The 22,012-nt window shown below is 40.9% G+C and overlaps 1 protein-coding gene and 2 long non-coding RNA genes across 10 annotated transcripts in view; 2 read left to right on the plus strand and 1 right to left on the minus strand.

Moving 5' to 3' along the window:
- magi1b (membrane associated guanylate kinase, WW and PDZ domain containing 1b) overlaps nt 1-22,012 on the plus strand; it is a 134,878-nt gene that overhangs the window by 71,933 nt on the left and 40,933 nt on the right. For all 8 annotated transcript variants that reach the window (XM_034868553.1, XM_034868556.1, XM_034868554.1 and 5 more), the window contains 5 exons: nt 11,881-12,000; nt 16,183-16,419; nt 18,795-19,008; nt 19,763-19,845; nt 21,072-21,107. In XM_034868553.1, coding sequence (XP_034724444.1) covers nt 11,881-12,000; nt 16,183-16,419; nt 18,795-19,008; nt 19,763-19,845; nt 21,072-21,107 — 690 coding nt within the window. The remainder of the gene's footprint in view (nt 1-11,880; nt 12,001-16,182; nt 16,420-18,794; nt 19,009-19,762; nt 19,846-21,071; nt 21,108-22,012) is intronic.
- On the plus strand, nt 6,122-10,129 carry LOC117942863. The gene is made up of 3 exons (XR_004656243.1): nt 6,122-6,225; nt 9,899-9,903; nt 10,119-10,129. It is a non-coding gene; the product is annotated as an uncharacterized LOC117942863 (long non-coding RNA).
- LOC117942865 lies at nt 9,107-21,424 on the minus strand. Its single transcript, XR_004656245.1, has 3 exons — nt 21,413-21,424; nt 12,915-12,919; nt 9,107-9,272 (listed from the first exon to the last, which is right to left on the minus strand). It is a non-coding gene; the product is annotated as an uncharacterized LOC117942865 (long non-coding RNA).

The raw sequence follows: 22,012 nt of genomic DNA on the forward strand, positions 1-22,012 counted from the left end.
GCTTGCTATATGTTGAGCCACTCATCTTTATTAAAGAGGGAGCCAGAACTGTTAGCGTTCATATCACATTGGCCCACTGCTCCACCCCTTTGCTCCACTTTGTCACATGAAATATGCGGAGAGAGTTGATGTGCAATTCACCTACATCTTCAATTTATGTCCACAAGTGATGTCAGTAAAGTGCTTGTTTTTCCACTGACATTCTCACATTGTTATTGTGTCCGACAAAATTATGGAAAGGACCCCTACTGAGGTCAATCTTCTTGTTAAAGAATAAGTTCCATGTCCTTTTTCTGGTTAAACAAAAAGGTCTCTCTCTGTAGGGAACCTTTACATAATGTTGTCAGACAATTATAATAACAATCTGAGCCTGTCAGTGGCAGAAAAAGCAGACATAAATTGACGATGTGCGTTTGCTCTGTGGATAACAATGCAGCCCGGTTGGCGCCTGCCGGTTACAGCGTTCTTTCACAATACATGAATACAGGATTATCGCCCCTGTCCAGAATTGTCCAAAGCTTATGTCATACCGGCGTGGCAACTTCCAAAAAAGGTTTACATTAAAACATGTGAATTATGCTTCAACCTGCAGGGCATTTTATAGTGTGTACTTTGCAGCTCCAGCTCTGCTGTGACTTGTTTAAATCATGTAAATATCACACAAAAAATGTTTTAAAAAACCACATTATTTGGCAGTGGTCATCTTGGGAAGTGTTATATTTTTGTCATGCTTGTCAAGCTATTAATCTAAATACATGAGAAATACTATTCAGTATTCTAAACCTGCTGAGCCCAGAGGGTTACATGATATTGGTTTGTTTTACTACACATTACAAACATTTACATGTTTAAGGTGATTAGTTAAAAGGGAAGTCGAAGTCTGTTTACAGGAGTGTGGAGTAGTGACCTCACCTGCCCTCTGTAACTCATCTCTGTTTGAGCCTGACTCCGGGCTACAAAAGCAGACGCAGGTGAAACACGACCGAATCTTTAACCAAATTGCCGGCTGTTGCGTTGCATCATGGGCAGGGCTGGACATTAACGTTTGAGGCACTTGTCCTATGGACAAAGGACACTTATGTTTCACTTGCCCATGCAGAAAAGTCACTTTCCCGCGTAAAGGTTTATCATTTAAAGTAGTTTGCTAATGCAGAATTTGAACAAAGCGTTGAAAACATCCAAACACTATCAAATTTAATAAAATTCAGCTGAAACAATAGCAACAAACGTGTCCCAAGAATAGATTCCCTTTGAACAAGAAAAGAGATCTCCAGGCTTTGTAGGACAAAGTAATACTTTGCACGCCGGTGTGCCAAAAATTTGTTTCACATCGGTAAAATAAAATCTGTGAAATAGAAGTAGTGAGTAGGGTTGGGTACTGTCAGCTTTTTTTCTGGTACGGTAATGGGAGTCTGATCTGGTTTTTGGTACTTTCCCTTTCTAATAACAAAAATAAAATTTCAGTTGTAAAAATAACCCAACCTATTTATCTTATTTGTAGAACATTTTGTTATTTATTTAAAACATTTTGCACAACACGCAAAATAAAACACCCCCCTCTTTATTCTCGTATTTGTATCCTATTCTATCGTAGCCTGTTTTTATTTTCGAACTCTTTTTAAACTTCTTTTTAATGTTTTATGTAAAGCGTTTTTTATTGGCTCGTTGCTAAAATGTTCCTTGGAATTAAAGTTACCTTGCACCACAACCTCTACCTGTAAGTCAGTCAATAGGGCACAGTGAACACAGTGGTGCCTGCCTGAGGAAGTCTAGTTAACCCATACAGTGACAGCTTTCACCTCGCCGTTGTAGACGCTGTCTGCGTGGAGTATTGAAAAGTGTCACACTTGCAACCGCTTTACCGCTATTGCTGTGACTCACTGTGACTTTAACAAAGTCAATGTTGTTTTGCTCCGTTGGCACCACAGCTCTGTGTGTGTGTGTGTGTGTGTGTGTGTGTGTGTGTGTGTGTGTGTGTGTGTGTGTGTGTGTGTGTGTGTGTGCGCGCGTGTGCGTGTGTGTGCGTGCGTGCAACCATGTTGGAGCTCCGCTTGCTGTCAAAATGCAGAGAAGTCAGATATGCTCGCGCTTATGCGTTCTAAGGTACCAAAATTTGGCACCGTTTGATTTAAAGTGAATCCGTCCTTGGTAGTACCAACGTTATTCAGTCAGTACAGACTTTGGTACCCAACCCTAGTGATGAGTGGCACATAACCAGAAGTAACATGGCATTTTATTTTGTTCGAGTTTTAACATGTCTAGTGGGGCAAGCACATATCTCTTCCACTTGCCCTACAAAAACGCCACTTGTTCCAGTTCCGGACAAGCGAACAAGTCTTGATGGGTACTTTAGTTTTAACAAGGAAGAAAAAGGCTTTAAGTAAAAAAGACAAGGTAGAGGCTGCGGGTGTGGCCTTAACCAACTGCCATTTTGCTGTCTCTTGCCATGATGTGTCTCTCTATCTCCTGGGTGGGCCAAATTCTCTGGGCAGACCAAGCATAAAGGGGAGGCAACCTTGCCCCTTATGACCTAATAATTTTCCAGATTGGCCCATCTGAGTTCGGCCCAACCCAGCGCTTGGTTTACACCTATCACCATTTTCTAGCCCCTTGGGGACCATAGACCATAGACAGGCTGGGGGGAACTCATATTAATGTTGACAAACCTCAAAAAGGGACATTTTCATGCCATGGGACTTTTAAATGAGTGTGGCAGCCAAGGGGAATGAAGCAGCAGTTATTTAGTGTACTTCTGGATTACATGATTACATCATCAACATCAGAGCAGCAAAATGAGTTTGGGCATTTGGCAGGACAAAGTCTGGATTGAGAAAAACCACAGTTGTCCTCCAGTCAATGGCAAAAGCAGGAACAGTTTTGCTCATCCACACAGTCGGGACATCTGCCAAATGTACTAGAGACGGAGAAAGCACAAATGGGCAGCTCAGCGGCTGGGTGGAGGCGTCTGTGGTATTACCTTTCTTAGGATTCTTGTATAAAAGTAAGAGTAGATGACTAGTGGCTTAGAGATTAATATAGAGAGCTGCTAGCAGAACGGAGAGATGGAGTTGAGGGCAGCAGACGGAGAGAATACCACAAGTTGCCTGTGCTATCCACTGGGTCACGCTCATGAAAATGTTAATCAAGCTTTGCAGATAACAGCTTCTTTCTAACCTAGCACATACATTTAACTTCTTTTCCATGGCAGTTGCAAACTAGTTAAAATGCACTCTTTCAAATAACTCCTGTCCTGTATGACCCGCATGGCAGCACACAAGCCGAATAAGAATAGCTAGGCCTATTAATAGAACACTTATGATAATGAATCATTCCAAACACATTTATGATGGCCTACTTTTCAATCATGGCGCTGATCAGTTCACCATGGTGAGTATGTTGAAACAAATAATCTTTCACATTGTTTTGTTTACATTTTAATTTCAATCCCACACTTCCAATTGCCTACAAAATTAACCCACAATACTCAGAATTCTAGAGGTTTTCCACCTTATAGTGCATGTTGATTCTCTGAACTCTCTGACTTTTGTAGACTATTTGTATCTAGGTCATGCTGAAGTCTGTGTATCTGTTGGTCTAGTGTGGGCATACTCTAAAGGCCCGACTGTCTGGATTATTTGTTGTTTGAGAAACTGTAAAGTGTTTGGTCACATTATTTGTCTTTTTAGTCCCAACGTGTCTGAAATGATCAGAATATACACACATTTCAAATTATTTTAGTCTTCTTGGCCCATGCAGACACGTTTTTAAAAAAAATGCAGTTTTAGGCACATCTTAAATGTCACAATGTCTGCTTAGGTGTTTTTTCTTAAAACTTGTTTGGTCAAGTCAGCTTCCTTCTTTGTGTTAAGTAATTCCAGGTCCAGCAACAGGACACAGAGCGCTTAATCTTTAGTGGTGCATGATGAAGAATAACATAAGTGTAGTTTGCTATGCCATTGCCAATTAGATTTCACAACAATCATTTAAACGCCTCCAAGAATTTTGAGACTACTAGTAACCTGTCGTAAACATTATTAATCTGGATAGATGCTGCCTAGACATACTAATTCCATGTTTGATGTGAGAATATGATGTGAGAATATTGCAAAGTAAATAGGAATCATACATTCAGGGTATGTGGGCACCCAGTTGGTCTTATTTGATGCTGTTTTGTCATCAGCAGTGACACACCTACATGTGTGAGGTACAGCCCAAAAAAGTCAAGCCCGACCCTTCTCGAAGTGTAAACTGCGCTGTTTCTATAAATTCAGAATGGAATGGATCTCAAATGGATCCAAATGGTGAAACATAAAGAAAAAAACTCAGCCCTAGCTCCCTCGGCCGAATGGTGTGGGTGACAGATCAAGGCAGCAACATAATCAAAGCCCTGGAACATATAGGAGACTTTCTTGTCTCGATCAGCTAATTAATACTGTCCTTCACCACGGTCTACGTGTCGGCACACTGGCCGAAAAAACACAAATGCTTGATCAAGGGCCTGGTACGAGGATGCGGGAAATATCGGCGTGGCCAGCAGGTCCGGTTGGATCAAGTTCGGGCTCGGAAAGAGAATCTAAACTGTAATGTGAGGTGGCCACTGTCACTGGTGTAAGATAATAAATCCAAGTTCATTAAAACCGATTGCTTAACCACTTTATTTATAGTTTCCTTTACTTTGGATCCTTGGTATGGTTGTTCTTCATCTTACCATCCATGTTCTCAGACAACAGTGTTTAGATATTCGTGTTTGGATATTTAAAACTTGGTTTTTGCTGGAGTAATCTTTCAGTGGTACTTCCCTCAAGGTCTTTGGAGCCCTGCGCTCAGAGCACGGTCCTCCTACTAGATTGTTCAGCAAACAAAGAGTTAGCATGTTTTTACCACAGTGCTGTGACAGGTTCCACTGTCTGAAGAGTGACATTCAAGGATATTTGGATACATTCACCTGGATCTGTATTCATTTGGTAGAACCAGCATGTAGTCATGTTCATTCTTTTTTCTCTAAAGCTGTTTGGCTGTTTTGGAGTCCGCAAAAACAGAAGGAAACCTGGTACTAATATGAAAGACGATCTACAGTTTGGTTCACGTACATCTTTCAAACTCAAAAAAGTGGTGATATTTAGGAAAGAAGAAGACACACTTACAAAAAAAGCCAATTTACGCCACCAAATTGGATCCACTGAAGATGTCAAACAAGACAACACCATGACTCCCAGCTATAAACCCAGAGTCATCAAAGGAGTCAAGCCCAATGTTGTCCTTGTGGAGGGAATCAAATGTAGGTCGCAAGGCCAGGCCTGGGGAATATGCGTGCCCGGGGTGCTCTTTTGCTCTGGGGAAACGCAAGCGTAGAAAAAAATAAACAGATTTTTCACACACGGTTATTTTTAGGAGCCGGGTTGTGGCTGTGTGCATGCCTGTACAGCCTCCTTATTACTTTTTCAATATGTGTTGATGCCATTGCTTTAAAGAAAGACAGCTAATTTTAATATCACGTGTTTTCCTATGTCCTTTAAACTCAGTTGTTGCCATATTGAGCGCATTATTCTCTTCACATTTCCGTCCTGTCCTCCTGATCATAATGTACCTCTGTCTTTCATCGTGTTGTGGAAGATGTTTCAGTAATGTATAACTGAATAATGTAGTCATTTTGGTCTTTTATATAATGTACTCTCAAGTCTAATCTTAGTGTCAAACTCTGCCTTCCCAAATGTCAACAATCTTAATCTGAGTCTATCATTTCACTAGAAGGGCAGATGCCCCCTTAAAATAGTCTGACATCAATTAAATATAGATGAGGCGCTTGAATTTGTCTGCCAGTGAGCGTTAGTTGTGCTTGAAAAGGGGAGAAGTGAAGCTCTTCTATATATTAAGTGCAGTAAAGCAATCCATTTTGTTTTGCAGTATTTAAATCATGAGGCCTATTTCAGGATGTGTATGTGTCTGGTTTTTTCAGTGTAAGAGGTACAAAGACTTTTGTCTTGAGCGCACGTTTTCTGCGTCTGGCTTCTCCCGAATTTCAAAGCCGACCATAATGGCGGCTCGTTCGGATTGGAATCTTGTATTTTACAAAAACAAACTTAACAAAATGTTTTTCTGGAAAGATTTTTTAGACAGAAATAAGCCATACAGTTGCTCAATCTTCTTTTTTTTTTTTATTGTCAAAGGTCAGTTTGAAACATTTTTGTCAGATTTTGAGAGGCATTCGTCACGCTCATTCCGCTCGTTATTTCCGGTAAGTGTTTTAACCTAAGTGCACTAATTCACTAGTCAAGGGCTATCCCTCCACCAATCAGATTGGTCATTTAGTCAGACTGCTCACTGACCGATTCAACAAGTCAAATCGGCTTAAATTAAAGCTGATGGCTCCTCTGACTGAAGAGACGCCAGACTGCCCGATGGCCAGTAATGGGGTTGTTGTGTCAGCGACTTTAACCGTTGTCTTCCCGTCAACCATAAAAAAAACATTATCGCTTGTCCCCACATTTTGTCACTTTTCAATGTTGTGTGTGCTGTTTAGTGTTTTTGGTAGGGTTTTTTCAATAGTTTTTTGATATTTTGAATGTTGACATTTTCAGCGCTTATTTTGACAGACCTTTTTTATGACAACATTTCTTTTTAAACGTAAAACGGGGCAATTTGACCCAAGGGCAATATGAGGGTTAAACACCTCAGTGTGTGTGTGTGTGCGCGCGTATTAAAGGCAGAACTACTCTGTCCACACATTCCAGGGTTTTTACCTTTGCTTTTATACAGAATGGCACAACATGTTAAACATGTGTTAAAAGAGGTTAGTAATTAGAAAAGAGATGAGAGAGAGGTTAAAAAAAAGGAGGTACCTCCAATGGAGAGATTCTAAGGATAACAAGCCATCACCTGCTGTTAGCATTTTATTGACTGCCATTCATTTTGGCGTCCCTTTGACAGCGAATAACTTTACATCTGAAGTGTTTAAAGACTCTATTTGTCCATTGTTTATTTTCAAAGGAACATAACAGTGAATGAAAGGCTCCATTACCTTGCATCTCACTGTAACGTTTTGATGGATTGAAAATACTTTGATATGTGGCAAGTGAATTCATATAAAGTAACATTTAGCCACAAACAGATTTCTCTTGGCACAGTTACCAGAAGACTTCCAACTTGCAGACAGGTTGCTCACATCTCATCTACGTCGCCAAGCTCAGTTTGCAGCTGCGCAGCAACGCTCAGCCATCACCGTAAAAGTGCTTCTAATAGACTTTGATGGTGTCCGTCGAAGTTCTTGCTGTGTCCATTAATTTTACTGTCTATGGTCAAAAACTGGAAAATCAAATGTAGGATCAGCGTTTCCCCCTTTCATCAGCAGAAGCGCTTATATGCAGTAGGCCAGTAGCTACCACCACTTTGTGTTGGTAGTGGAGATGTTGTTGGGGACCCCGACTTGACTGTGGAGTGTTGAGACCTTGCGTTATATAGGGATGTTTGTGGACCAGTTGGAGCAAGAAGCATGCTGGAGGGGTCTAATGAGATGGACAGACTGAATTGTATATGGCTGTTCATGATGACTACTGAAGAGAAACGATTGTTGCCATGATAACTTTTCTAAGTACCCTGTTGCAGCACAACCACAATGATGCTTGGGTTGTTTTGTCACACTGTGCTGTGGTCAGTCTGAAAGTTCTCTTACTATTACTGTGTCACTGGAGACTTATTTAAAGCTATTTCCCGCTGGCCAATTGTCAAATGTGGCCACAAAAAGGCAGTAATATCTGTTTAATGATAAAATTAAATAAACAACACCAGGATGGCAACAGTCACAGAAGATAGCGAGAGATAATTGCTGGTACTAGTGGTAACGTGGTCCACCCCGTGGTTCCCTTTTGTAGTATGACTGTGATGTGGTTGGCCCTAACTACAGCATGCTTGTCTTGGGTTGAGTAACTTACAGTGCGGAGGTCCTGAACCTCTAAGTTGCTCTCCTCGTTATGGGGGTCTAATCTGCTCACCATAGGTGGTTCACAGCATAGACAAGACAGTTCTTCGACTGTGGCTTTTATGGTGTTGTGTGTGTGTGTGTGTGTGTGTGTGTGTGTGTGTGTGTGTGTGTGTGTGTGTGTGTGTTGCAGGGGAGATGGGTGCATAAAGCTCCTTTAAGTGATTACCATCCACCCACAGGTCCCGTTTAGCCCTAGACCGTGCCATTTGGTGGCCATGCACCTCCCCCCGCAATCGTCCCCCGTCATTCAGTGCTTGTGTACATGTGTATGTGCTGGTTGGCACGGGGTGAAACAGCTGCTGATTATAACAAAGGTGTTTCCTTCCTAACCCTTTTTGTACCATTACAAGCCAAAGCATGTTTGTCATTTCCATACACACGAGTCACCCCTCTGTGACTGTTGATATCTGACTCATCCCTTTGCTGGATTGCCACAGGGACGAGGTGGCTCAGCATTGTGCCCTTATCAGTGTGAAGGGGAAAGACTAGAGGATAGATGGATCGAGAGGGGACAGAACCAATTATTACTCATTGTTGTGTAGAGATCCACATGTTCGAATAGTAAACTACTAAAATTCAAAACTGCACAGAAAGCAGATAGAGTTCATCTGTGGACATTTAGTTGGCCAGTCATGCCATTTTCAGCAGTAACCAGTTTCAGAGAGATGTAGTCAACCATCGTCCAGTGCGAATATAGGTTTTACAAATAGCACTAGTGTTCAAGGCTCTCACCCTTTACCTAAGCAGATCAGTTTCTGGTGTTTTGAAAGTTCAACAAAGCTGCATTATGCTCTGTATCCACCAGTGCTCTTAAGTTTTAGGCTGCTGTTTCACTGCAGTTTTAAATCTTATGTGTTCACAAATGCCAAATTAGTATTCTACATACATGGCAGTTTCACAAAATGCGTTCTTTTTTCAGCGGTAGAGTTATTGCACTCTGGCCCCCCCAACGGCCTGTTGCCTCTCTATAGAATAGATAATCAAGTAATGCTAGACTAATTGCCTCGCAAGTTAACATTCGGTACTACACTGACAGCAAACATAATCTTTGAATAATTTCCCGTACTTTGTAAAGGGGGTGGACAGATCTAATATAAAGGGGATCAAACCAAAAAAAGAAAGAAATGCTATGACTGCGTTTAACCCATCCTATTAGGAGCAGTGGGAAGCTGTACATACAGCATCCGGGGAGCAACCTGGTGTTTAGTGTCTTGCTCAGGGACACTTTGACATGTGGTCGGATGACCTGGGATTGATCCGCCAACCTTGTGGCTGTGGGGCAACCATTTTACCTCTGAGTTTTTAGTCCAGTCTTGGGTTCATGATGGGATTTATTTGAAATGCTGTGTAGATTCTTAAATAAAGAATTGCATTTTACAGGCACAGCACTAAAACAATTGATACAGTTAATTTCTTGTTTTTGTATTCTGTGACACACTTTGTTCATTTATTTATTTTTTAACCAGGACAGCCTTACTGAGAACCAAAATCCCTATTAAGTTGGCCAAAAGCATATACTACTGTTGCAACACGACAGAAAGATGAGGTTTGAGGTTTAATACTATATGTAAACTAAAAGCAATCAATTCCGTTACTGCTTAATAAATAGGCTGTCTGCCTATTGTTGCCCAGCCCATGTTAAGCAACCTATGTAAACATTTTAATAGATTACCATCTTTTTTAGACTGAGCTCATTGTCAAGATCGTGACATTCCATGTGTTATTCTCACACTTTTACTTTCTCGTCAGTTTTATTCTCTGTCAATAACTCTCTGTTCTTTCCAGCCTTCTCCCACTCTCATTTTTCTTGTGCATGCATCATTTATGTTTTCTCATATGGGACAGGCCTTTGAGTCATACCTTGGTGGTACTTCATATTTCTGTCGCGGAATTAAAAAGGGCGTTGTGAAACCAGAGGAGACCGTGTAGAAGATTGCGTCATCACTGGAGGACAAACTTCTCCACATCTCTCTCTCTCTCTCTCTCTCTCTATCCTATCCTTCCTGGGTTGTCCCTAGCAACAGCAGAGGCCCGGTGGCATGATGCATGAATACACAGAAATTGCATTCCTTTTTCTTTCTTTGTTGTTTGCTTTCAAGAACATACAGTCCTGGAGCATTTATTGTTGCATATTATTCAGTTACAGGTTAGGGAACATTTGCTGGTTTTAATTTTGGGCATGTGTTCATGTGTTTTGATGCAGCAGCAGTGGCTCTGAGCTTCCTGCGCTACATTACATATGTACGACTCTCAGTCCCAACCTGTCTTTCCTTCTCACTCTATTTCACAGCTTGGTCAATGGAGATTTTGTTGGGGGAGGCGCTGTTGAAGTAATTACGCATATAGCGATGACAGTGTCTCACCCCTGGGTCTGAGCCAAAGCTCTGCTTTTCTATTCCTTTTGAAACACTGGTCACAATCCCACTTCCTATTTGGTTTTCTAAGAGCAGCAGTGTCTAAATGGAGTCCAATCAATGGCCGCTTTTGTGTGGGAAGTGAACTGACGGTCGGCTGAACTCTCGGGCTCGGCTGAGGACTCTCCAAGGTTGACGTTCTGTGAAAGACTCTTTCCTGGGAACGAGGGGACTGACTTGTTTCATAGACTTCTGACGGGATTCGTTTGACATTGGATCAATTTCCTCATCTTGCAAGAGTGTCTAGTCACAGTAGTGGAGTTTGGAATCTTGTGGTCACTAATGTATAAATGCTTGTGATTAACAGTAGAAACAGGAGTTTCCCTCTCTAATGTGTAGCCATACAGTAGCTTATAACAGAGTAAATATAAAAAGTAGACTGTGATTGTAAAGGCTGTCTGATTGAACTAAATAATGTCAATAACATTTTGTGAGACAGTCAGTGTCTGTAACATGTATGCCTTTCTACTGAGTTCTTGTGTGAGTGTGATGCATGCTTGTTTGAGTTATGGACCGCACATCTGTGATTACTCACTAGTGTCACTGAACTTGGCTGCAATGGGAGCCTCTCCCCCAATCCCCACACATCTATTCTTATCAGCGTATTGCTTACCAGCCCACTGGATTCAGAGTGATTGGGTGATACAGCAGATAGATCAAGAGATGGAAGAGAGAGGAAGCAGTGGAAGGTAGCATGAAGGGGAAGCCCTGTGTTGTCTGCAAACAGATGTCTGTCAAAACAAGATGAGAAAGATTATTTGCCATGAGCACCGTCTAGATTCTTGGTCAGATAGCATTGAAAAGTGCACTAGAGAGGCAAACATTGGATGATTGATGAGAGTAAAGATAGCAGAATGTTTAGAAACAAAAAGGACAGCTTGACTTGTTAGTTAAGTTATCAGTGTTGTCGTAATTGTCTGTATCGTCTCAGCTGCAAAGCTGTTTACTATTGATGCCACACTGGCCAACTGTCGGTCATTAAAGATGTGTTACAATCTAACAGGCTACATGCCAAACCACACACATACTCCCATTTTCACCCTACATATGGCAGGATCCCACTAGGGTGCTAGTACGATACCTCACACTCTTCCCTAGTGTGAAGAATGATCACAGCAAACAATGGAGCAAATGCATTTTGGAGACTGCTATCATGTTATTTGTGACTTTTTTTAACCAGTAGTAAAATAGCTCATGTTATACAGCATTGTAAATACTGTCTCCCAGACACTGTATTACCCCTATCTCATTTACCTTAAACCCTCAGAATTAAAAAAATTAGTAAAAGTCAGCCGAACCAGTTTTTTAGATGGTGAGTCTTTAAAAAAAAAAAACCTATCTGAGTTGGTACAAGAAATTAAGTGAACGCTAAGACGAAAGCAATGCTGCCAGTCAATTATTACACACCAGCTGTCACTGAAATTCCCAGCTGCATTTCTTGTTGTTGTCTAATTTGCTAACTCCCACACTCTCTGATTCATTGTCCAGGTACAACCCGTACCCCACGTGAAGGTGAAGTTTCTGGCGTGGACTACAACTTCCTCTCAGTGGAGGACTTCCTGAAGTTGGAGAAGAGTGGGACCCTGTTGGAGATAGGAACGTATGACGGTAAATTAGAAACTCACACATTTGGTTGGGTTTATTGTATGCAACTACAAATAAAAGCGTATAGAGGTTTGCTAGTCTTATAGCTTTCAGATACCTAAAACATCAACAGCAACCATTTTTGGCGTTTTAAACTAAGCTTGCTGGGATAGAAATACGGTGGGACAATACACACTTCCATTCAAACTCACTTCATCTCTCAGTAACACAAATGTACTGAACACCTTTAGTGGCTGTACGCAGGAGTTCTCAGGCGACTTTCACTCTTGTTCTCTTTGTATGTCCAAATAATTTATTGTTCACTACATATTTGTCAAATTGGTATTGAAGCTGACTTTGGACAGCGTGCCAGCTTACATGGCGGAAAGTAATTAAGTCCCTCTTTACCTTCAGCCAGTGCTTAAACTTACCCATCTATGGTACAATATCTGCAAGCAGGCATGGTGTGTCCCTATCCAGGCCAATCAGCCTGCTTTTGGACAGGTGCACCTCTCGGCACAGCAGGAGGGAACCACGTTTCCTCTCTGCCTCAAGCCGGTGCTCAAAACACACTCGCCCCCTCTGCCACAGTCAAGTATTCATGTCTGTCCCCTTGGGTCAAAAAAAACATTCCTCAGTCTAGGTTCTGTGTGCATCGAAATTCATGAATTACACTGAAAGAAAATCCATTGCGGAACGGCAGATCTACTAATGTCTGAACAGTTAGTCTCCTCAGCACATATTAGTGCAATGCTGCAGAAAGCACAACTTCAGAAGATTCTTCTCAAATGGAAAAATTGTAATTCTCTCACTTTTTGTTATGCACCACCATTGCAGTCACTCTGTCTCCATAAATATAGGTGAGAAAACCCTCCATAACATGTTTACCTTCTATCTCTGGGGGGCGTTGAAAGTAGCTCTCGGACATATCGGAAGACACTGGCTAAAGTAGAAGTAGACAAGAAAAGTGAGTTTGAAAGTTGAAAAGGTAGCTGTCAAAACCTTGATATGCTTTGTCTTACATATAAGCAACATCACAAAGGTATATTCATGAAAAATTGATGTGGTGGACGATTGATATATAGAGGAACTGGGCAGTTGCCAGCAGTGTTTTGGCTTGTATATAGGTTTAGACCAGTCATCTATTTAACACCTGCAGCTACTTGTGCTCCCTCCACTAGCTTCCTGTTTGCTACAAGGTCAAGTTTAAAATCTTACGTTAACTTTTAAAGCTATCCAAGGTTTGGCACCGCCTTACGTGACCGAGCTCAATCGTGCTCAATCTCCAACAAGAGTGTTGAGATTGGCCAATCTGCTCCTCCTGATGTGCTAGTAACCAGGCTTATGACCAGAGGTGGATGCGCTTTTGCTGCTAACTTGTGGAAGAGTTTGCCATTTCATATAAAAACCGATTCTAATGTCGAACAATTCAAATCACTATTAAAAACACAGTTATTTTCTCTGGCCTTTCCTCCCACCTAAGGAAAAATATTATTACCATTGTTGGTTTATTATTTTCTTTTTTGTTGTATTCTGTATTCAGTTACACCTTGTAAAGCATTTTGTTCAACACAGTTGTTTTAAACGTGCTATATAAATAAATTGACATTGACATTGTTTGCATCAAAAAGCGTTTCCGTGAGGATGGCCCCCTAGTCTTGAAAGGTTTTAATAATCCTTTCCCAGCACTACGATTATCCTCCCTACTAGCATGTAACTATTTAGGACAAAAGACGTTTACTTCAAATGCAGTGTATAAACGGTATTCAGTCTGTTAAGATTAGACATTCATTTTAAAGCAAAAGGATGATTCTGTATCAAACTCACCGCTGTAAATGCATTCATTTAGATGCTACAGTTTTTCAAATAGAGGTACATTTCCCATTTTCTACTTGTTGGAGAAAAAAATGCAACATAATCCCAACATAGTGGCCATCCAAAATGAAGAAAGCTAAAAAAAACAAAAAAACAATTTAATCAGGAATTTAGAAAGTTTTCAAAAAACAGCTCTAGACAATAAAAGCAAAGAATTCTTTACACATCATGAAACACGGCAAATAGTTTGTGTCTCGTAACACTTTGCTGATAAGCCAAACCAGTCACTACAGACACACTGGATGGGCTGTAAACAACAGCACTACCATGCATCACCTCCATTCAGTCAGAAAATGTTTAATTAACTGTCTGCTGTGTCCACTTAGCTTGTTCACTGTTCCATAACAAAGGATTTCCCTCTGACGGCAATCAAGGAGGAGCAAACAAGGCAACTAGCTTACTCACTTCCATGGATTACGTATGGAGGAAATCAAAAGTTTTTAAATATCTTCCTTTCACTTTAAAGGCTTCTATATGCCTTAAAACTAAGATAACTCACAATTCAAACATTTTCTGCAGCATCTATAGTTTGCATTGTCGTGTAACTGCATGGTTGTGTAATGTCAGCAAAACACATTGGTAATGTCTCAGTTAATGTAGTTCTCCATTGAATTCAGTTCCTGAGATGACACAATGTTGGGCAAACAACATATTGTTTTGGACTATATGAGAATTTGTCTGAAAAATGACTAAAATACCCAAACCAGCTTCCAGTTTAATAAGTCTGTGTGTGGAATAAACTCTGTTTATGCGACAGACCAACACAAATATCCCCACACCTGAAAACTTCCATCACAATGTTTGACTCATAGACTGTATTCGTAAACAACTGCAGTTTTCAGCACCGGTGGTTTCCACTAGGTTTGTAGGTTTTATTAACCCCAATTAAGCCTAAAACTGTTGTGTTTTGTTCTGGGAATACAATGAAACCATTTCTGTTCGGCTCTTTAGGTCCATTCTAAATGTTTAGATAGCTGCCAATAAGCCATTTTCACGGCAGACATGATGGCAGTTAAGTTATAGTTTTCCACTTTGACTGTAATTTTGCCAGCTGAACGTGAACATTATTTTTCCCACAGCCTTTATATTTTTGATGCTGTTCTGTCACATTAAGATGTCTGTTTGAAATGTGGCTTTGTATTCTGCTATTTATATGGTACAGTCTCCTTATGTGTGCATGGTCTAACTTTAGAGGAAAATACAGTTAGTCAAATAAATTAGTTCTGCTTGTTTTCTCTCCTTTAGAAACTATCCGTTTAGTGTGGTACTGGCTCTAGAGGAACATTTGTCTGCCACCTCCTTTACTAAATGTCTTCAGACAGTTTTCTAAACTACTTGGAAGAAAACTTGTAGATCAATCCAAAAACATTACTTGGTATCTTCTTGGTACTCAAGGACTCACAAAATACCAACGTATGTGTGTTCTAATGTTCCAAAATGATGTAACATAAATTAAGTTAAACATGCATTAGTTTGTGGTTAAGTTAAAAGGAAGCGGTCTGAACTTTAGAAATTTAGCTTTGCAAAAAGATTCAAATTGTCCCGCCATAGACAAACCCAGCCTCTCTATTTGCATACAAAGGATGCCTGGCTGCGCTACTTCTGCTTAATTAAATTTTCCTTCTGTACTACATCTGGGTTTGCCGTATATTCTTGGGTTTTTGCCGGCCAAATCTTTGGCGGTCCAATCAGCAAACAGAGGGAGTGGCTTAGAACAATGACAAGGTAGTGCACTAGCCGTCATGTCGGGCGGAGAATAATCGAATATCCAGAGGTCAAAGCCAGAGCAAGAACAATCTTTGCAGAGTTTTGTTGGTGGCCATGTTGTTGTGGCCCTCCTCCCCACGGGGTTCGGGAAAAGTTAGATTTTCCAGCTCACTCCGTTATTGGTGAAAGAGTTAGTTGAGGCAAACACTGGTGATGCTAAGCCGACGTCACGATCAAACAGGAGTGATTGGTAATGGCAGATCCAGAGTGGCTCTGGGCAGATGCAATATCTTTAAACTTCAACGGAGTACCCGCCTTCAAGGAAGTTAACACTTGTTAATGGAGAGTGGCCAGACTCTCTGTACAAATGAAATGGACAAGAGTCTGGTAGGAGCAGGCTACCAGGCCATGACTAAAGCCCCTTCATCACCCATCACACACACACACACACACACACACACACACACACACACACACGCACACACACACACACACACACACACACACACACACACACACACACAACCATTTGAACTCTTCTCTGTAACCCTCCCACTAAAGTGCCCTTTTAAATGCGTCTTTTTTTAATCCCCCCCATCCCTGCCTCCTTCTTTCATTGCCCAGGTAACTATTATGGGACACCCAAGCCACCGGTGCAGCCCCCCGGTGGGAAAGTGATTAGCAGTAGCGGCGGTGATGCCCCACTGTCAGACGGGCTCAGCGGTTGCCTGCCGGGCTCGCAGAACTCTACTCCCAGACGCGCCAAGTCCTACAATGACATGCAAAATGCTGGAATAGGGCCTGGAGAGCAGCAGCAGGTGGACGACGAGGACCTTCCTGACATGAACAGTAGCTTTACAGGTACGTGCAGGGGACAGGCAGGAATGTGGATGGATGAGAGGACACTGGAATAGATGCATACCTTTACAGATGTTAGCGTATACTTGAATCACAGGGACCAGTACTAGAGCACAATTTAGACAGTGAGATTAGTGAGATTGCCAGACTAAAGCCTTAAAAGTAAGGATGTCAGTTGTAGAACAAAGTTTTACATTTGACATAATTTCAAGTCCTAAAAGTAGAAAGCAGAATCTTTACTTTAACTTCTCAAATGTAACAATTTGCTGGAAGTCTGAGGAAATAACCCTGGTGATGTCATTACTGTTTTGACATATAAATGACATTTGTCCTGTCCACTTTTTGACATCTACCAAACAACTGATTAATCTGACTATATTTGATAGGTGAATCAATAATGAACGCAACCTAAGACACAGATACACTTAAAATGTATCAATCAGACTGCGCAATATTTCCTCTAGCTGTTTGGTTCAGCACAGATGTGCATCTGTTTCTGCGAAGCAGTTTTACACTTTGAGTACGGAGGTGAAATCCAATAACAAGCGGTCACTCAAGGCACATCTTAAACAAATACTGAAGCCAGGTGTAAACATCAGTCCATCTACAATGAATTTAGGCACAATTTTAATTTAGTTGGATACAAAATACCAGGCCGGAACCGGCCTCAAGGCTGAAACTATACTCTAAATTAAATTTGGCATCTTTGCAGTGGCAACGGCCAATATGAATAACCACATTTGGCGTTGGTCAATACAGTGTGAACGGGCTAGCTCTCGTCACCTGTCTTGGTTTTTCTACTTCCTCACAATTTTGATCAGCAGCTGTCGTGTGACTGGCTTCATGCCACTATTGTTTGTTTATTGTCATTTTCTTTTACTAGCTGTTTTAGTATATTAACTCCTTGTTTTGCAGAATTTACACCATGATTCAGATTCTCCTTTAGCTATAGAAATAAAGTTATTATTATTATTATTATTATTATTATTTGCTGGTGTGGGCGTTTGTAAAACAACCTGAAAAGTGAGAACACAGGCAGTTGCTTGCAGAGCCGTCTTTAACAGCAGCCTGAGAACTGTTTTATTGAAGATTACAGCACTAGAATGTGATCCTTTCTGCGGTTTGGAAGGGGAGATCAACAGAAACTGAATTGTGATGGATAAAGTGGGTGGGGATGCAAGGGGAGACAAGGTAGCAGGGCATTAAATAGAAAGAGGGAGTGGCTGTGAAAGGCCAAAGGGAGCAAGACTGAAAAGGATTGGACAGAGAGAGGCAGAGAAGCTAGGGAGGATTGTATTTTGCGAAGGAGGATAAGCTCAGAAAATGAAGAAGTAGGAGAAAGAGCACAAAGGAGGTAAAGAAAGGGCAGAAGAGAGAGCACGTTGGTTTGGTGAGGGGCTGCAGAATACAAGAGCGTCTTTGATTGGTAAGTAAGTGGTCTCTGGGTTTGACTACAACTGCCTGTATCTATGCGCCTAAAAATGCGAAATAGTGCCATCTGGCTGCAAACAACAGAGGGTTGATGACTGAGCAGGTTCCATTTTTGAAATGATTCTTAATAATATCGTTAGTACTTGGTGGGTCATTTGTGTTTGTGTCTTAGAGGGAGATTAATTTGAAAATTTGGATGTGTGATGCTGACATAGGTGCTGTTTTTTTGGTGCTCTGAAAGTAATCATTTTGAATAGTATTACTTTCTCCTTTTTTAATATCTCATCTTGTGTGTTAGTAGGTCAGTAGGCACTGTAAGGAGGTTGACTCAGCCCTTAAGCCGTTTCTGTCATGTGTTTTAGAAAGTGGGGCCAAAAGTTGTTTATTTGCCGTCTGTGACTGTGCGAACTCTTAGGGTGCCAGTTAAGTGTGAGTGTGAAAATGAGATAACAGGAAACTAGGTGATGACACTTCATAGGTCACGATTTAGGTGTGAAGTGCCCACTCAGTAAATGTCTTTATAACTGTAAGAGGTGTGACTCAGCTGTGTAGTTAGCTTTCTAGAAACAAAGATGAAGCTTCCTAAAAACGCTTGACCTACTCTCATGTTGGAAGAATTTGGTCTGCACAGGTAAAAGACATTTTTCATTGATCTAGACTCTTAGAAATGCAATTTTTAACACCCTTCCCTTTCCATTTTTCCCCTATTCTGAAAAACATTTTTCTATAACTACCAGTGGCATCATGCTCCTTAGAAATAACCTCATCAATAACTCAGGGAGGTATGAGGTAAAAGCAATTGTTCCAGCCAAAACCTTTTCTAGTGGCTCCTCTAGTGGCACCCTAATTGTTTTCACTGCTATTTTTTTGTTGCTGAAAATGTTTTCAGCATGTTTTTAACCAATAATGTCCTTAACACCAAGTCACGTTTGTCTTGAATCTTCTAGGAGATTCTAGTGAATTCGACGAAATTCAACCCTTCGCCCCCCACAAGAGTGACCCGCCCTACGTTGGGAGAACCCCCTCACCATCGGCCACCACGGAGAGCACTCAGCAGTCACACTCTCACCTGAGCCATCCTCCCCCCGAGGACCCGCTGGGACCTCTGCCTGACAACTGGGAGATGGCCTACACCGAGAACGGAGAGGTCTACTTTATAGAGTAAGTAACTCAAGGCATTTACACTCGTCAGTGTTCACTTCTTGGTGAATGTTGCTGGACCCATTATGTAAGCTTCACTTAAATGTCCTGGAAGTTCCCAAGAGCTGATATTTAAAAATAAATGTCATGCTTGTGTACATAGAGTATGTGGGTAATACACATCAAGTATAGCAACAAGGCAAATCTTCTTAGGTTTTCAAATGTTTACCTATTCACTTGTAGTTGCAGATCCATGTTTCTACTTCATATGACATACAGTACGTTGTTGTGGACATTAATTAAAAGCTTTAGAAAGTGTGGAATAAAAAAAATCTAGTCTAAAAATCTGAGTCTAGTTACTCACTAGACTTAGATATCATGAGGTACGTCTGTAATACGTACTGTGACCTGTGAGATTCTGTGGTCCATAAATGAAGATCCTTATAAGGATAGTCAAGGGATACTGATCTACAAAAAAAACTGTAAAAAAATTCTGTGCTTTACAGACAGCAGCTTTTGTCCATCCAAAAGTTGCACTCTGTTATTAAAGTAAATGTCCCTAGAAAAAATCATATTAGAGTTCTTTATGTGTTATGTGAGCTGTTATTTTGTGGACAAAATTGTAACGAATGCACTTATTTTCATTCTTATCGACTTCAATAATATTATTAACAGATCACAACAACCTGTCAGTTCATTATACACCACTACATACCAGATTTGTATATTATTTCACTCACTTCAAGCTAATTTTTTGTGTGCATTTTCTGTTCAGCCACAATACAAAGACCACCTCCTGGATAGACCCTCGGTGCATGGACAAGCCACAGAAACCCCTGGAAGAATGTGAAGACGATGGTACGTTTACACTCCTTTTGAACACAAACCCATTCTATGGCACAGTATTGAACAGGACTTTGGGCATTCCTTGACTTTTACTCTTTTCTTCTATTTTAATTTTGTTTGTCAACTTAAAGATAAAGCTTTCTCCCATACTCTCTCTCGTCCTTTTTAGTAAATGACTGTATCACTTGTTTATGAGTAAATTAAAAATAAATAGTGTTAGATCCTTTTCAGAAATGTGTCCATTCATATAGCCTCGTATTTAGATTCTAGTGTCTAACTAAAAACATGGGTGAGACAACACCTTCTTTCTCTTCTCATTTCACAATGCTATGTTGTTGTGAAAATCAGAGATGTTTATACAAGACCAGCCTTTAGGTGTCAGTGTTGTCAATGGCGAGCAGTCACTTGGTGGCTCTGCTCTGCTCAGCTCCTTCTTTTAGCTGTGTGTCAGAGAAAGATGCCCCACAGCTTCATTAAATTAACGGCATCATTCATGTACTTCAAATAAGTAAGGCCCTTCCTGACCTAGACTGAGCTGTCGTGCCTGCTCATAGATGGTCACCAAATTGGTGCAAGCAAACACAGACAAATAAATACATTCCATTTATTTCCTTTTGGAAGATGCATTACATTATGAAATGTGATAACTACTGTGAGTGTTCCCATCAAACGCATTTCATACACATTTGCCAGGTGACATCATTAATCCAGACGTGACGCCGTTTGTTTTTCCGATGTATATATGACTTCCACATAGGTGCAGGTTGTCAAAAGTATCAACACTTTTTCGATGCATTTTCACTACTACCTGGTTTGAAAAGGTTAGTTCTAAAAACATTTAGGATTTGTAATAGTTATTAATGGTATCAACATTATTGCTGACATGTTGGCATGTGTTCAGTAACTTTTCCTGTACCAGGACTGTGTGTGGGTTGTTAATAAATAGAGGAAAAATGAGAAAATAAAAATCCTGTTGTGTGCCGCTAGAACAGTTTTAGTTGTTGCCAAATCAAAAAAGGGATCGAGTAGCGTTTTTTGTTAGTTATATGAAATAAGATTGAGATTTTTGTCACATGAGCCCAAGGCTCTGGCTTTGAATAACTCTCAAGCCTAGTTGACTAACTCACAGATGTGCATCTCCTCTTCCCACCGCCCCCAACCCCCACCCCCCTCTTTCCCCCTTCTCTTTCCATTTAACAACGATCCTGTGCGGCTGTGCTGTCCATCCTGCTGAGTAGAAGGGGTACACACGGAGGAGCTGGACAATGACCTCGGTAGGATATTCTCTCATCTTTTACACCACTCTGCTTGTACACAAATACATTCACCATCCCACCACCAGTGTCACCATGCGTTTGCACACATCTGATTCCTTATCACAATTCAAAAAGTTTGGGCTGAATTTAGAAAATGAGTTAACTATGACTAACTGTGACAATGATGCTAATCATCGATAAATGACACATTATGCCACACAAGATTTGACTTTTACCAAGCCTATTCTCAGTATGTAGCTTTTACTTTTAACAAACACACACTGTGTGTGATCACAAAGCCGGGTTGGCAACTGTCAACATACCCACACGCCACCAGCAAACCAGACACACTCATACCAGCATGTCATGCATAAGAGATGAGGGCTGATCCGAGGAAGATTGTTACAATGATGATTTCCTAATGGGTGTCTGTCTGAGCCAGACAGCACCATGCCTTTTTTTCCTGAGGCCCATCAACACTCTAACTAGCCTATCAGACACAGCAGCACGGCCACTTGTGCAGGATAAATGGTGTCTGGAGACTTTTCCCTGCACTTATGCACGGGTAATGAATGATGTCATTCCATTAGGGAGCTATCTGATTAATGATTGTATAGCCCTTTATTATGAACATTTTTTGTAGGAGTGTGCAAAAAAAATCGATTTGGAATTGAAATTTGATACTGATTCGGATTTTCTGAATTGTGCCCCCTTTATGTTTTGACCTGGAAGTACTGGATGTTAAAACACAAGGGCAAAAAAAGATAAATACATACACACATTCCATATTATCCCCTGGTCACATCATTGCCACATTATCCCCTTGTCGTTTTTATAGAATTTGGAATAACACTGAATGTACAGTAACTAAGTAAAAGAATAAAAGTTCTTGAGAGAAAGAGCTTGATTTGTAACAAGTTTCC

Source organism: Etheostoma cragini, chromosome 4, assembly GCF_013103735.1.
Source record: "Etheostoma cragini isolate CJK2018 chromosome 4, CSU_Ecrag_1.0, whole genome shotgun sequence".
NCBI lineage: Eukaryota > Metazoa > Chordata > Actinopteri > Perciformes > Percidae > Etheostoma > Etheostoma cragini.